The sequence below is a fragment of the Cinclus cinclus genome, chromosome 4 (assembly GCF_963662255.1).
Source record: "Cinclus cinclus chromosome 4, bCinCin1.1, whole genome shotgun sequence".
NCBI lineage: Eukaryota > Metazoa > Chordata > Aves > Passeriformes > Cinclidae > Cinclus > Cinclus cinclus.
This window is the reverse complement of record NC_085049.1, coordinates 29,509,483-29,526,780: the sequence shown is the minus strand read 5'-3', so window position 1 is coordinate 29,526,780 and position 17,298 is coordinate 29,509,483. Positions and strand designations below refer to the sequence as shown.

Sequence of the window (17,298 nt, the reverse complement as noted above, 5' to 3'; positions counted from 1 at the left end):
ACTTTCTGATACAATAAGCAAAATGTCCTTTAGCTCACTAGGCAGCACCAGTATGTTTGGACAGAAAAATTAATAGTTGCTGTTTTCACAAAGTTGTATTTGTCAGAAGAGAGAATGGTTCTTTATTTACTTTCTTTGCAACTCTCTTTACAACTTGCACAGTTCCAAGGCTTTTTGTACAGATTGTGTATGTATTGCTAGAATACACTCAAATTAAACATTTATTTATTTTTAATTTCCTTTTACATATAATAAACTCTCAAGGGGGAAAAATAAGGCTTTCCTGCTGCAATCTGAAACAGCTAAATAAAATCCTTAACAGATACAGAAATATACAAATATAAATCTGAGAGGAATTTTACTTCCTCCAAAGTAAAGTTTTAAAGTGATATAATCTCAGCATTGGCATATGAAAAGCAAATGATGGGCTAGAGGCTGAGTTTAAGTTTTCATCTGTATTGTGAGGGGAAGGATGAGACTTAACACTAAATTCCTTCATTGGGCATTGTTTATATTGAAAACCAGAACTGCTAGATTTAGAACAGGCCTTTGTAAAGCCTAAATGTATTCATACCTGCATGTATTGCTTTGACTTGTGACCAAGATATCCAGCCCGATTAAAAGGAACTTTATCCTTTGGTAATTTTAAAAACAACCTACAAGAAAATGTCAATTGCAGAAATGTCCTGAACAACTTACTGCAGAAAAAAAAAAAAAACCCAAAAACAACAACTAATCACCAAACTCAAAAACAAATGCAAAAAAAGAAAGAAATATCAGACAGGCTGCTAGCCTAATGTGTGAGCAATAATAGAAAATAACCACCCCCAAGAGATTATACTTCTGAGATGGAAAGCATTTGTTCTCACACCACTTCCTTAGCCCTCTGCAAGGATGGTGTGTGGTTGAATGATGAGATGTTTGAAGAAAGTTTAGAGAGGATGTTTTGTAATCCTGTAAAGAAATTGAATTTCTATAGCCATTTCCACTGCTAAAGAAAACAACATTTAGTAAGGCCTATGGAAAGAAGTGACAAAAATAGAATTTTTATAATTTCTCCTATTTCTTTTATCCCATGAGCTACATTCTGTCAAAAATGCTTCTGCTGTAAAACTATTGAGCAGTTTTAGCAGTACAGAAATTGAAAAAAAGAATCTTTGCAGAGGGTTAGCAGATGTTTTTTGAACTGTGATTGATGTGGCAGGGCAAACCAGCAGAAGATAATCTAAAACTGAAAAAATAAGAGGCATAGCTACTCAAACAACTCATAAAAAATAGTTGCAACAAAGGGCAAAACACATATGGGATAGGTTATTGTTGCATGTGTTAAACAGGAATTGGATTTGATTCTGGAAAAAAGGGAGATTAAGAAAGATGTCTGATCTCCTTCCCTTTTCCCTGGCTCAAAGAAAACTTAGATAAAATGTTAAGAGACTGGGCTAGGTTAGGCTGTCATTTCCATACTTCCCCATGATCAGAACAGCAAATTATTTGTTCCATCAGTGAACATCTTAAGCATTGAATAGTTTATTAGTTGTTCACACCAGCCAACGTGCTTGTGCTCTCATCTAGCACAGTAATGGCTAACAGACATAACTAAGAAGGCAGTACCTAATTTCGGAGAAATCTACGTTAAAGAGAAGAGAGAGGCTCTCCCACAGATTTATGCAGACATTGAAACTTAAAAATATTTTTGCCAGTAATTAATTCATGCTTTGGTTTTTTTTCCCTACTATAGAACTTATACAAGATGCAATATTATTATAAATTCAGATCATCACAGAAAAAATATTGTTGACAGGCTTAAAATGCATTCACTGGTTGAGAACATGATCTGGCTGGTCTGCTGCTCTGTGCTTTGCTGATATTTTGATAATGCTTTGTGAAAATCACAAGGACCACAGGCATCCAACAAGGCTTTTGGAAGGCTTGGACAGACAGAAGTAATTCAAATGGTGCCAGAGTCATGGAACATTCATGTAGCATCTTGTGTTCTGAGCAAAATGAACTCTCTTGGTGTCCCACTTCTGAGTTGACTGTTACCCAGTGTGTGTGACAGTCACATCCTTGGGACAGGATGAGAAAGAGAATGTTAAATAGTCCCATCAGGGCAGCAACACATTAATAGACACACAGTTACTCTAGAGAAAACGAACAAAGGACTTCAAATCATTCCTCCAAGATCTTAAATTAATAAGCAATGCAAAATTCAGCCAACTGAAATCAAAGTATGCAATGAAATTTGTTGTAAGCTTGGGGCGACATCAGATGCAGTAGAGGTGTCACCTGGGGGAGAATGTAAGCAAAACCCAAAGCAGATCATGCCTTTACTGCTTTGATGTGGAACAGCCAAATCTTCCCTCCCCAGCATGTTGACAGCGACAGCCAGCAATTACAAGTGAGCAACTGGGAACCCAATGTGCTCCTGTTGGTACCAGTTAGCTTCAATCTGTCCAAATACAAGGCAAACTGTTCTGAGGAGACAGCAGATGGCATTCTTAGATTTTTAGATGTTTCAGGACAAGAATTTTGGTGGCATGGGTTCCCTTTCAGACCTGTGCCCTACATCTAATCTGAACGAGAACTCTGGACATTACTTGAAGAATGAAAAAAAGGTACTAGAAATGTCTGATCCATTCAGAGCCCTTCTGGAAATTTTCACTATCTCCCTGTCTGCTCTTTGATGTCAGCATGGGGTTTGTTTTCTTCATTTGAAAGGGACTGCCAACATCCTGATGTGGTCCCATATTATGATACTGTGATTTTTTCTGTTGTGAAGACAAGCTGAATAATCATGCCAGCATGCACAGTAACTGCTAGGAAAAAGGCTGAGGCAGTTATTGGGTAGATTTGTAGCCAGTATTATTTTTAAAAGAGCTACATAGACAAGATCAAATAAATATTTCCCTGTTTTCATTGGCGTTTCTTAAATATGAGAGAAATCTTTATGAGAGCAGCGACGTGCCTCTGTAAGTAATCTTCCTTAGCAAGATAAACCCTTCTTTGCTACTGCTAGAGAGAGTTAACTTCTCCTGCCATAAATTACATCATTCTGCAGGCTGTACCTCTCAGGGAAGCATGCTTTAGGTCCTGATTGTGTAATCCATACTCACAGGAATGACCCTTACCTAAGGGAGATGTTAGCTGGTATCGAATTACTCCCTTGAGTAACGGTGACCTAAGAAAATAAAGCACTTGCAAGCATGTGTAGTTTGCAGTTAACTACGAAGAAACAAGCCTAATGAGGACATTTAGTTCAGACTGTTCTATCCTTTCTAATCCACTCCCTCCCCATTTGTAATGAAAGCAAACAAATTGACCACTTGAGATTAAAAACAGCGAGGTCAGGACATGGGAAAGGTGGTGCAACTAGTCCTCTCACAGTGCTGTATGTGCTAAAGAGATGGCACAGAGGGTTGAGAAGTCTTGTTCAGGAATGAAGGAGAACTTCAGGCATCTGCCTGACAGCACATTTGCTACAGCTTCTGGACCTCAAGAGAAAAGGAAGGAACTGGGCTTGACAAAAAAACTGACGTTATTTAATGTAACAACAGTAAAATTTAAGGCAGAACTAATATTTAGAAGCCAAATTTTGCCTAAAGCTATATGAAGCAATTCCCTGTGTCATCAAGGACCTTTATCTTGGCTTGGTGGCAGTAAACTGCCAAGTATATTGTTTGTTCCTTACACATCTTACTGTATTCTTTAATTCCTATACACAAACCTTTCACACTTGGGGAGCTCTGATCAGGCCACTTCTGCTATCTCTTCCCACTGAAGGCAAGCACAATCCTCCACTGGTGTGCCAGTCATAGCATAACCTTAGGAGTGCAAATTTAAGGCCCTTGCTCCACCAGTGATGGGGAATAAATACAAATCACGTGCAAGACACATCTGTCAACTGTACTTTGCTAGAAGTATATACATTTTAAAAGAAAGTGGGCTTCCTTACTGCCAGTTAGCATCTCCTTAAGACTTAATACCTGCTATTCAATATTCAGAAACAGTCAATGGCTCAACATTTATTTGCCATATTAAAAAAATACGTGATTATCAAAAGAGGTGTCATTTTGGATTCCTTGAATTCTCTGTGTTTATTACCTCAGTTGCATTATTTCCTCCACTCTACACTGTAGTGTTAATTTTCTTTCAGAGAACAGAAAATAATAAGAAATTACAGTTGAGAAGTTTGATTGGGCACTGAAAAAAAAATTCCCAAAGGCAAACCAGAAAATTGCATTGAACGTACTTTGTTTCAACAGCTTTGTTTCAACACTCATTTTACTATAAATCATTCAATAACAAATTCGAAGTCCTGGAATCAAAGATGAGATAGAGCAGTTGTTTAGTCTTACATTACAAAGATGACCATGGTGGTTCTGACATATCTCTGCTATTGTAAACTCTGCAAGTTACTCTGTATTCTGCTACAAATGCCCCCCAATATTTTCCTTTCAGGGGCATGTATCACTAAATTATGAGTCCATACAGACATAATTCCCCTGTGAATTCAAATTATTAGATTAGAACATATCCCTTGAAAATGGGGATTAAAATATTGCCAGTCTTAGTGTTAAGAACAGTCATTATTGGAAAATACAGATTATAACATCAATATCTTGTAAGAATCTGAAAGCTTTTGCTCTTACTTCACAAAAACTTGACTAATTTAGCACACACAATGTATTTAAGTAGTGTCACACAAAAGACCACCTAGACAGGAAAAAATCCAGTCCTATCACACCTGTGATTTCTTTGCTTCATCTACATGTGATAATGTGGCGAATTAACAATAAAGGCAACTGGGTGACTCTGCCAATCCAGCATTTTCCAAATGAGCAGAACCTTTCCTCTCTCCATAGAGCCCTCAGGGTGTATTTTACTTCTCATCTTCATTGCTGTATGTGGTGAATGTGGCATCATTCACAGATACATATCAATATATAGACCTGGATGGCCCAGATCTATCAGGACATTGCAAGGAAATACAGGATACTTTCCTGCCTGTTTCAAAGAAATATTTTGATTAATGCCAGAGACTTTGGGATAAGGATAGGAGATGACTGTGCTCATGAGAAAACTGCAATAAATATGGGGTAGAGAACGTTGCTGAGACTGAGAAAATATTATACATTTTAATAAAGCATTTCAGGGCAGATTGCTAATTGCAGTGACACAGACCAAAATCTAAAAAGCCTACATTTTTCATCCACATTTTCTCAAGGTGCCCAATTTTCTCATAGAGTAATCATGGACTTAAGCATCATTTTGAAAAAGGATATGTTCTAGTTAATTATTTAAATATGCATAAAGGTAGTAATCTCTCGGCATTCACACATGAAAATTCTGGTCTTATTTAATTTCAACTCAAAAATGTACTCTGCCAGTTACAGGCTGCTCTGTCACTAACAAAAGGACATTGTCATGAGGAGGGTTTGGCTTAGGTCCTTTTGCTCGTGCCTTCTCTTTCCCTATTATACAATGGCTGCATCTCCAGTAGACCATGCAATTATTGGTGCAAGAGAGGTACCCACACTGCCTTTGAGTAACTCTCCTGATACAAGATTCCAGTGAAGCTTAAACACATCACAGGCTTAGCTTTCTGTGGTTTTAAAATAAATAAATAAATAAATAAATAACAGAAGACACATGGTGAGTTTTTGTTCCAGTGGAACAGTCAGGTTTCCTCTCTAGCTCCATTAAGAGTAGCAGGGTCTTCTGCCCATATAAATCTGTGTTGTCCGCAGACGTTTTAGTTCAAAATACAAATATGGAGCACAGCAGCTACTCAAATCATATGACTTCCAAAATGTCTAGAAGAGCTTATCAATTAAGTCTGGTAAATATCAGATAGACAATAACCAGTGGCAAAAATGCAGTTACATTAAGAAAAAGTACAACATAAAGAGAATTAACAGAATGCATGAAGTGGTCTAATTGAGTAGCATGAGTAAAGGTGATAGAAATGGAATTTAATAAGTTAAAAAGGCATGAGCTATCATGCGTAGGAGTAACCCATTGCCCTTTCCAATAGTCAGGAGTGATTCTCCTTTTTAACTGGATCATGTTTTTTCATTGCCCAATTGGAAGCTTCTTTTTGCCCTCCTAGAGCACAAAATGTTTCAAACAAGTTTTAAAATATGTAATAACATAAAACCAAGAGAGAAGAGTAATCAACAGAAAACCCTTAGCACAAAATGGCTGACTCGATTATGTCCCTAGAAAGCTTTACAATGCTTTATGTTCCTGCCAAAGGAGATACTGGGTAAGTTTCCAAGACACTAAAGTGATTAAGTTTTGGTCGACATGCTGATTTTGCACTTGTCTACTTATGTCCATCAAGGAAATTGTTTTCCTTCTCTCTCCTTTCTCAAACCATTATATTGATCTTAATGTCACACATTAAGACAGGTGCTCTGAAACACACATGAAGTTTTCCTTACAAGAAGACTGCTTTGGTACTCTGGCAGTAAAGTTCTTCCAGCAACTGAAATAAAGTGTGCACTGCAAGAACTCTGTTAATATGACAGCAACAGAATAACTGAACAGTGAAATCTGGCCTGTGTATCAATGACATCAAACGCTTAGATCTCATTATCAAAAGTGATTTTACTTCCATGAAACCTAAATCATCTACATACTTTGCAAAATAATCACATTTATCTACACATTAATGCCAGGCTAGAAGGACTGAGTGTGGACCATTTTTCCAGAAGAAGTAGGACTTCAAAAAAAAGTGGTGGGGAAAAAAAAGAGTTTGCTTAATTAGCTCAGAAACTCTATTTTGTATACAAAGCAACTGCCAGCACTGGGATGACAGCTGTGGGAAGGATCTATTCTACTGGTCTGCCATATACCTCACACAGTTACCATAAGAACTATACCTCTCATTCAAAAAAAAAAAAAGTTTTCTGGAAAAAAACGTAAACTACTTTAAAAAAAATCTAATGCACAAAAACCCCCTCAAACCAAACCCAATTGATCCCAATGGAATTTCTTGGAAATGTGTAAATACTTAACACAATTTTTTTAAACTGTATTGGAAACCCAAAGACTTTGAATTCAGTGACTTTGAAAGTTTCTCCCACAATGGTACAGTTGCTTTTTGTGACACGGATAAAAAAATGTCTGTCTTATCTTTTGAACAAAATGTCTATTTTCTTCCTTATGACTAGTGGTCTTGTGAACGTCCATATAACCACAAAGCATAAAAGTGTCATCTATTCTCTAAAAGATTATGAAATATTGATGTTCCCACAACTGTCATCCAGATGTAATCTTCAGGCTTGTTTGAATTTGTGATCTCAACCCCTTTTGATTTTAGGAGGCACTAGCATAGTCTGGGGCCTTGGACAGTTTTATCCTGACAAAGATTGTCAAAGGTACCTTTTTGCTTGTCTACTGTGGGTGAGCCAGCTTTGCTTGCACATGAACCACTTATTGCACTGGTCACTCCCCCATTTCTTGGTTGGGACATTTAGTGGCAAGAGACAGCCAAGTCCCAGGAATTAAGCATGCGTGGGACTTGAATAAAAGGGATTGTGAGCTCTCAGCATCTTCTATCCATCTATCTGAAGCAGTTGGATTGTTGACCTAAATGTCTAGCCAATAGAAAACATAAATAATTAGAAGCCACTTCTGGAAGTGTTAAATCTTGAGCTTTTTTTTCCAGCTCTCAATCTGCAAAATGCAGACATCAGCGATTTACTTCAGGGGGCAATTAATACGTCTTTCCCTCACCTCAAATCAAACCTATGTGGAAACTCTCTATATGCTGCGACCGGTCATTAAATACACAAACCTGAATACAAAACATCTCCCTCTTAAATTGGATTATTTCCTATGGATTGAGCCAGAGAGAAACAAAATCCAAGTAAACTCCTTGTGACTCAGAAAAAATTATTCCATGCTGCGAGCCAGTCTCTCAGACAAACTATTTCCCAAGACTAATCCCAATGAATTTAAGATTTGCATGCAAAAATTCACCATATGTTTCACAAATTTGTTTTATAGGAATCATTGTGCTTTACACACTTTTTTCCAAACAGTGGTACTTAGATCTGGACCTCAAGCCAAGCAGCAGATGTTGGAATTTCCATGCAGAAGGTGGCTGCTAGTGACCCAGAGGATACCCTCTTAATAAAGAGATCCATGCAGAGTCTGTTAAGTGAGAAGGAATTGCAGTGTATGTTACATTAATGGAATGTTAGTACAAATCCGTGCGGGTTTTTTCCTCACAGGGAAAAAGCTTTTTGCATTTTGGAAGGGCAAGGAGGCAAAAAGCATTTCTTTATAGATGGCAAAACACTGCAAGTGCAATGTTGGTAACTCACCCACTGGTGTTTATGATGCCTCAGAGACAGAAATTGAATGGAACCTGAGACTTGACTTCTAAAGCTCTGCACTAAACTTAAGAATGTAATCCTGTAATGGGCTATTTATGGCTATCTTAGGCAATCTTATCTAAAAGGCCTCATGAGAAAAGTTACGCTCTAATACGTATGGATGTGATAACAGCTATTCTAGGCTAATCAACAGGCATTTGTACAATTAAAAAATGCCCAGTCAAAATTGAGGCTGCATTAGCTACAGATCTCAATAGGCTTTTTAAAGCCACACTGGCCCCCAAGAAGCCTGGTTTAACAAATATGTTCCTAGTTAGAACCAAAAAGATTAATAGAGGATGTCTTTCAGATGAAGTTGATGGTTTGCTTGCTTCACACTGCACTAGCATTTTGTTGTCCACACGAAGACCAGTTTATTAGTCTGCACCAGGCTCCCTGGCTCTGTTCTTATGCAAGTTAAATACTCCTTGATGAGAAAACTCACAAATGGACTGTTAGATAGTCTATGCTGGTTTTGAGATTGTACATGCATATAGATATGAACTGTGTCAGCTTCCTCCACGAGCAAGGAGCACACAGCTAAGCTCAGCCTGTATCAAAACAACTGATATCACAGAGTTTATGGCAACTCAACTCAAGGCTTTTCCATGACTAAGGTTAGAAGTACTCTAAGATACCAATCTAGCAAGATCTTCAAATAAAAATAAATTAAGTGCTCCCTACAGCTATTCTGGAGAAGATTAACTCACTTTCTGCTTACTACACCTCTCTTTGCTATAATCATGGAAACCAATGGGAGTTTTCAACCATGTCTCTCTCCAGAAGGCAAACAAGTCCCTTCCATAACAAACTCTCAAGCCGAATGATATAATTTTCCCACATTATCACGTCCATATTCCTCCTCCACAATGGAACTACCAGACTTAGTTACTCATAACTGCATTGTAAACAAGAAGATGGATGAAAGACTATTGAGGGCTGCTTGAGGACTTTCTCAGTGGCATTACAAATAATTTAAGCAAATCAGACTAACAGAGAATGTGTGTCATTGCCCTCTATCCTGTTGCTTCTAAATTGTTCCCAGTTCTCTTGATCTGAAGAAAATGCAGTTTTAATGAAAAATTTCCTCTCCCTCCAAAATCAACATGCATGACCATACAGAATTTCCATCAAAGTTGAGAATTTATAACACTGAAACTTCACTATGATTTCACAACCATTTAAAGGATTTTGGGCTTGAAATCACAAAAGTCCTGGATATTCCCCTCTCATCTAAAAAGATTGCACAGACTGATATACCACAAGACTTCCATTCCTTTTCAGCTCTGCTTTGGCCATCCTTTGGTCAATATCATGTTTATCACAAATACATACCTTTAATAAAAGTCTTCCCCCATGCACCAAAAATAACCTGCATCATGGTCTTTCTTCAAAATTGTTACAAAAATTGCTCCAGTCCCGTGCCACAGCATAGACATAGTTAAAAGGAAAATAATGGCATTACTTACTAGGAACTCCAGACACCAGCCGTAGTGGACGTAATACTCGGAAAGCCCGCAGTGCTTTAACATCAAATCCGGCACCTTTTCCTCCTATTGAATTCCCCCCATCTGCTTTGGTTGCTTGTTCTAAAATTGCACTAAAAAGTCTGCAAAAAGAAAGAGGAAACAATCTGTAGGCAGACAGCAAGGCTTGGGCTAAACAGGAACAGAGATCATCACCATCATATCACCCAAACTATCTCACAGATCTGTGAAGTGTGTCACACCTCTCTCTCAACATTCACATATGGTGGAAGAGAGACAGACTCTTCCCATATGCAACAGCCTATTGGTGATGTCTATACCATTTGCAAAACACTTGTTTATGGAGCAAACATAAGCATGTCAAAAAGCTCCTCCTTCATGTTCCTCCATGGCTCCTTGCAGCCAGCTATGGGGTACCAACACTTTGCTGTCTTTGTTAACCAACAGTCCACCTTGGGGAAGAAAATCATCCAATCATTAATTGTCTGTCACCCATTTTACGAAGAATTAAGATTCACCAATGGCACAGCAGGTAGAACTAGATGTAAACACAAGGACGTTTCAAGGGGCAAGTTTTTAGATAAAGGAGTGTGTGCTTACACTGTGTGCTTGTGGATCCATTTGTAAATCCCCTGATACACTGGCTAAGGACAGTGCAAAACTATAGGAGCCTTATTATTAGAATGTTCTATTATACCAGCCTTGATGTTTTATCTTGCTATTAGGAGTAGATGCTTTAAGGAGATATTTCACTTAGAATGCATTTAAAAAGGCAGAGAAAGAAAGAAAAGGCAATGTTCTTCTGTAAAAACCTGAAGGCTCACCCTCTCTGTTAATAAGAACTTGATTTAATAAATTAGCTTTCAGGAAGCAGCTTCCATTTTTCTGGTAAAACATTAGTACTTTTGGGGGAGGACAGATTCCTCATGAATTTGCTAATGATATTGCTTTTAGCCTTGAAATCCTCAGCTTGAACCCAAATTGAAGCCAAATTCAGCAGAGGTTAAAAGCTGTTCCAGCCTAAATGGATGTTTGGCACTCTGTAAACAAGGCTTGCCTGAGAGTGGCAGAGACCCCTTGGCCCATAGGGTGCCATGGAGGTACCACAGACAACTTGAAAGAAACTTCCAGAGGTGAACCAGTCCAGATGGAGAGGCCTGGATACAGCAAAGGTTTCTCTAACAGACTTTGCAGTCTGTGGTGCCCTGCCAGGATCTCATCCATATCCCAACTGCCATATTCCACAGAGAGCCCCCAGACCACGGGTCAAGCAGAGGCTGAGTCAGCTGATGGCTTAACAAGGAGCTCCAATACCTGTAGCCTACAGATGAATCTTACTGACGGGGTCACAAACACAGGGAGCTTGCCCTGGGTAATTAAATGAAGATTCATTTACTGAAACAACTATTCCCCCAGCACTAAATCTGCACAAAAGTATGGATTAGAGGACCACAAATGCAAAATTCCTTACTTCAATAGGAAGTTATTTTTTTAAAATTTGGATTGGGAGTCTTATAAAACTTGTCAGCTGTGACTGAGGAGCTCCTAACTGGATCTATTCAAAGCCTGAACTTCAAGCACTGCAGAACGATTTAACAACTAGGTAAGGATCATGGGAAAAACTGTGTGTGAGGAGGTTGGATGCTGAGCTTGTAGGTGTTGCAGAAGCAGGATGCAGAGAAGACAAAAACAGAACCTCTGAGAAATACTGCATTGACTACAGATATCACAGAGTGAGACAAACAAGGGTTGATGCAAAAAAGGTGAATTATTGCAATGTATGTATTTCTTGAGCTGTGTACACAAATTATACACTTGCAATTATCTGCTGGTCTTGATAATAGGAACACTGTAGGTCAAATTTGGCCTAATGTATTTTCAGTAAGTGTCTGATTAAGCTCTACCGATGTCCTCTGTTTCACATTCATAAATTTCTATCTTTCTAGTCCACAGAATTCTCATAATAGGTGATGAGTGACATACCTATACAACAGTCCCAGTCTCCTGGGATCCTCTAAAGGAAAAAGAATTTACTGTAAAAAGGCTTCTAATACTGTTTTTGAGCTCCAAGAATAGGAATCTCAAGGAACTCTGAGTCAGCTATTGTGCAAAACTGAGGGTCCATTTTCCTGATCCCCATTTTCACTGGCCCTGTGTTTTCCCAAAGAGCAGCTCTTGGCATTGGACACCAAGGCTGTTTCTGCTGCCACTTGTACAGTAAGCAAACCAGACTGCTCTGAAATTCTGCTGCCCAAGCAATGTCCTGAATTATTTGAGGAGGAGCAGAAATGCAACCAGTAGGACAGATCACTCTTCTGGAGATAGAGCCTGCCTTCCCAGACTAGTGCAACTCCACTGCAGGCCAGTTGGCCTTATTTCTGTGCTCCAGCACTAGCATGCTAAATGTGCTCTTTTGAGGTACCCACAGTCATCTGCCTCTGCACTTCAGGAATAATTTGCAGTAATTCCTGCTGCTCCTCATTTAAAAACCTACATTTAAACTTGAATTGCATTATTCCTGCTAATCCTGCTTTAATAAATTTACTCTGTGCTTAGTAACTTCCCTGTACTAATCCTGCTTTTTACTAATGCATTACAACTTCTTATTTCTTTCATTTATTTCACTCTCTTTGCCTTTTGTATTGGGGTCTAGACTGTGCCCAGTGTGGCCTACTGAATCTCTACTCCACTTTTCAAATTTACAGTATATCTTGTCAATTTTTCTTTGTCCTAAGCACCTCCCTCCAACCAGGGCATGGGCAAACATCCATGATGTGCAGCCACCTAACACTTTTAGTTTTTGCAGCTAATTGTTTCCTGAGACTAAAACTGCTGGATGGATGTAAAACTACTGATACAAAAGATGAGGCCAGAGACCTTCTATCTTATATCTATATAGGAAATCGTGCTCTTTGATAAAAATCTTTTGGGAAAGTTTTCAGTAGGTATGGTGGAGCAAGATGTAGCTCCTTATCAGTAGGTGAGTTAGAATGCTCCAAGCATAAGGTGAGAGAACACTCTGCTGACAGAGAAATCAGAGTCTGGATGGTACAAAAAAAGCAAGAGAGCTAATCTCTTTTGGCCACTGAAAATCTCACCATTGAACACACCCTCCTCCAAAAACCAAACATCAGCCTTATTTCCTTCTACCTAACTACTTTCTGACAGCCTAAATTCATGTCCCATTTTCATTTGGATATCGTGCTTTCCACTGATAAAACACAATTAGCATCACCTTGATTTCTGAATTTGTCTTGTGACATGACTACACCTTAACTAAATTCTTCGGACAGACATGAACTATAAGAGCAGAAAACCAAATATTTATCGCACCCATGTATGGACATGCTCTATGCTTTGTTTGTACTTTTTTACATTTACCTGTGAAGTAAGAAGTTAGCTATGTTGGGTTGTTTTTCTTATATTTTTCTATTTTCCTTTTGACATTTGATATTTCAAAAGGATATTCACTTTGTTAAGGACCCCAACAGCAGCATGATAAGGTTGTAACCTGCTCTTCATCTCTTCCTCTGTGGAGAGTACACTGTGATTTTTATAGCATAAAAAAAGAACTTGTCAAGGGCCTCCAAAATATAGAAAGAAAACAGAGGGCTTGGTATTTCCAAGGCAAAAAATCAGCAGAAAAACATAGTTGAAGAAACCCTCTTAGGTATAAAAAAAGAGCAAAACACAAAGGTTTTTTTTTCAGTGTTTTACAATTCACCTGTGATTAGTGAGTATGAAAATGTTTATATGTGCCCTCTAGAAACTCCCCACAGGTCTTCAGAAAGACATAAACTGCAACCACATTTTCCAGTCTGCTCTGACTTCAGATCTTGTCCAAATATCTTCACTGCTTGCCTTCCCAAGTAAGTCTATAATACTGCTTTTCAAATTACACCACTTTTTTTTTTTTTTCTGGCAGTAGTTACAGGTCCTTGGAGAATGACTGTGCTTGGCAGACAAACCTCAGCACTGCCAGGAAAGACAGATATTCTTCCTTCACAATATTGTCAAGCTGGTCTTCTCTCAAGAGAAATTTCCTAATATTAAGACACATCACTATGATATCTGGAAGTTTTAGTGTTTTCCTAAAGAGGAACAGCAAAAATTAAGGAAATGGGAGACAATTTGCCTAACCGTCAGTGTTTGTGGGATGTGACTCAGTGAGCAGCCTAGGGGCCTGGTCTCTACTATTAATTAATAATGTTGGTAGAGCTTCTAATTGATACCCTCACCCAGACATTCTTCAAAGCAGCACTTAAAATGCTGCTGTAACAAGGTCATGGGCTATTTAAAGAGAAGACAGATTCAAGCTCTAAAAGACATAGCTGATGAATAAGCAGGTCTTCCACATTTCAAGAATGATAAGATGCTACATGCCTACAGTCTAAAATGCATGCTTTCACCAGAAAACATAGCAGTTGTGGTCAGTGGTTCCCTCTGCTGCTGTTGCATATTCCCATTGCCTTGTTAGAGTCACTGACTCTAAAATCCCTTTGGATACCTGGGGACCTATCTTCAGAAGGCAGGGGAAAGTATACAGGCATATTGTTATAAACATTTTTTACAGGAACTGTGACTCCCCTCTGAAATTTATACTTGGTCTTACACATGTCCGTTTTCCTCTCTCTCTACGGGAAAATGTAGGTCATTTTAAGGTAAAGGAAGCCAGATATGTTATTATCTATTGAAGTTATATGTGTTGAACTGAGTATAGGTGGATTAGGAAGATCTAAACCATGCTTTTTTTTTTTTTTCTCCTTTAACTTGCAACGGTACTTGAAGAAGTACTTCCCAACTAGCCTATTTTTTGTTGCTAGGGCAGTCATCATTGAAAATGAAGATTGGAAAGGCAGAGCAAGCACAAGTGGCAATTACCACAGTAGTACCATCCTTTGCCCCACACACCAAATAAATCTCTGCCCTCTGTCCCAGCTGCATTCAAATGACTCAGTTTTCTCCAACAGCTCCATCAATAGGCAGAAAACAGCACCACAAGGAAATGTTGTTATCAGCACTTGCTTTCTTCCTCCTTCCTCTCTCTCTTCAAAATTTATTTTAAACCTTTTCCATGGGGCTTCCTTCCTGGCAAAATATTCAAATATACTGAAGTTTAAACATAATGTCACTGAGGGATTTCAGACAGCCCCTAGGAAAAGAAGACCAGGCAGGAGAGGAACAGATGGTATCACCAAGTAGACTTTGCAGAGGGGCTGTGGAGAGGAAAAGCAGCACACCAGCCCAGGCTGTGGTGCTGTACTAGTGAGTTTGAGCAGATAAACTTCAAAGGAACCCATCTGGCCTTGAAGTGGAATCTGTCACTTGAGATTGTTACTATTTAACAGAGACCTTGGGGTCTTGGCCATGTTTACTATACTCATGTAATCCTTCCCCACTTACATTTTTTGTTCTCCATCTAGTGACTAAGAGCTGCTGGAGGCAAAAGCAGATAGAAGAGCTGAGAGCTGCAGCTTCTGTCATTGGCAAGGGAATTAATTTCAGCCTGAATATCATCTTGCTGATTAACTGCCCTAATAGGAAAATTGAAAAGGATTGTACTTAAACTAGATATAATGCTGCTCTGTGATTTCTGGAGCCCTGCTCTCTCACATCCAATGGAAAAAGAGGAGGTAATGTGTTCTCTCTTTAAAATGCCTATTTCTCATAAAAATAGAAAGGGAATAATTGCATTCACAGGAGTTCTTTTTCTTCAATCTCTCTTCAACTTAGGCAACAATTTCCAAACACTTGAGATATCTGAGGGCATTCAAAGACAGAACCAGTGATGGAATTGGACATCAATACCAGGGGTATTGAGGGGGTGGGGATTTTCCAATTTTTAGGTACTGATATGCTATGGGATCCTCTGTCTGCAGGTAGGAAAAAAGGAGAAGCACAATGAGTGTTGCTGTAAGGAGAAGCTTTATGTCCACGTGGAAACAGAGAGGTCTTGAGACTAAGAATAGGTTTCAGCCTGTTCTCCCTCCCCCTCACTGGGAATTCTCCTTCCACCCACTCTTATCCATGGTGATGGGAAGTGGGAGGTATTGGGAAGCACACGGCAGTTTGCTGATTAAATATTTTGGGGCCACCACAAAAATGGTCAGGAAGGCGGATTGGTTTGGGGCAGAAATTATGAGGTGTTTGGATGACTAGGAGTGTCCCTTTTGACATTTCCCCTAGGAGCTGATGCAGGGTTTCCTTGGTAAAGGGGTGAAAAGACTACAAGTTTTTGTGGGCGATGAAACTCTCTAACAATGAAGTGGTGGGAGGATAGGACAAATTATTCAGGCAAAGAAATCCTTGTTCCCTTTGTATTCAGAGGTAGTTTATCCTTCACCTCTTCCCTTCAACAACCACAATACCTATCCCTTGCTTATCTCTAACCCTTAGGAGGAAAAAGCAGAAGGCGCATGATGTTACTTTTATTCAAATAAATTAAATCCCAAACTTGAAAAAAGTGGAGAGGAATAAGTGAATTAGAAAGGTTGCAGCTCAAAGTGGCAATTTGATCTAAAATAGTAAAAGTAGTCTTAGAAAAGGTTAAAAGATTAAAAGCCTCAAAATTGAAAGTGTTGAAATCACCAGCTGAGCAGTGCAATTGAACTGAGGAACTTATTTTTGTTTGTAAATAGGAAACCTGGGATTTAAATTTTTTTTCCATCTTTCAGAATGAGAAACACCAACAAAAGTTCACAAGATGGCAGAATTTATGTGTCATCAAACTCTTAACCTTAATTAAGGTGTTAACTAGCTATTATTTTAAAATATTAATACAGATTTAAAAACAAATGCATTTTCTTGTAGTTAAGCACATTCAGGCAATTTACTTTATCCAACAGCTTTGGACTGCTTTCTCTTTTTACCCCTGGTTCCCAGAGAGCAGTTTAATTTTCCCTTGCAAACCATTAAAAAAGTGTTTGTCAGAGGAACAGGATGGACAGCAATGTCTAACATCATCCATATGTAATAAAGCCTTCACCCACCCTTATGGTCCCAAAGGTTGCCACTATCCCCATGGGGACAGTGCCTTGAAAAACAAACTGTTGGTACTCACCCTACTACCACAATTATAAAATCTAGTAAATTCCAGCCATTGCGGAGGTAAGCGTTGGGGTGAAAGAGAAGTCCGTATGCTATTACTTTTAAAAATGCTTCCACTGTAAAAATTATGAGAAAGAGATATTCCACTCGTTCCTGGGGAAGACAAGAGAACAAGAGAGACACTGGTTAGTGTGAGTGACAAATCACGGATCAGAGTGTTTTCTTTTGTCCTGGTCCACCCCTGCAGCCTCCAGCTCACTGACTGCCACCTGGGTACACCTCCCACTCTCAGCTTGCTGGCCAGAGGGTTTGCTCCTCAGTCTTGCATGGCCTGCAGTGGTTCTGACAGTACAAGTGGCAGTAAATTTTAGTTAGATTCT

General features: G+C 38.9%; 1 protein-coding gene across 2 annotated transcripts in view; it reads right to left on the bottom strand.

Moving 5' to 3' along the window:
- Positions 1-17,298, bottom strand: part of CACNA1C (calcium voltage-gated channel subunit alpha1 C) — a 445,763-nt gene that overhangs the window by 167,832 nt on the left and 260,633 nt on the right. For both annotated transcript variants that reach the window (XM_062491895.1, XM_062491894.1), the window contains exons 4-5: positions 16,932-17,071; positions 9,854-9,993 (exon numbers count right to left, since the gene is read on the bottom strand). In XM_062491895.1, the coding sequence (XP_062347879.1) occupies positions 9,854-9,993; positions 16,932-17,071 (280 nt within the window). The remainder of the gene's footprint in view (positions 1-9,853; positions 9,994-16,931; positions 17,072-17,298) is intronic.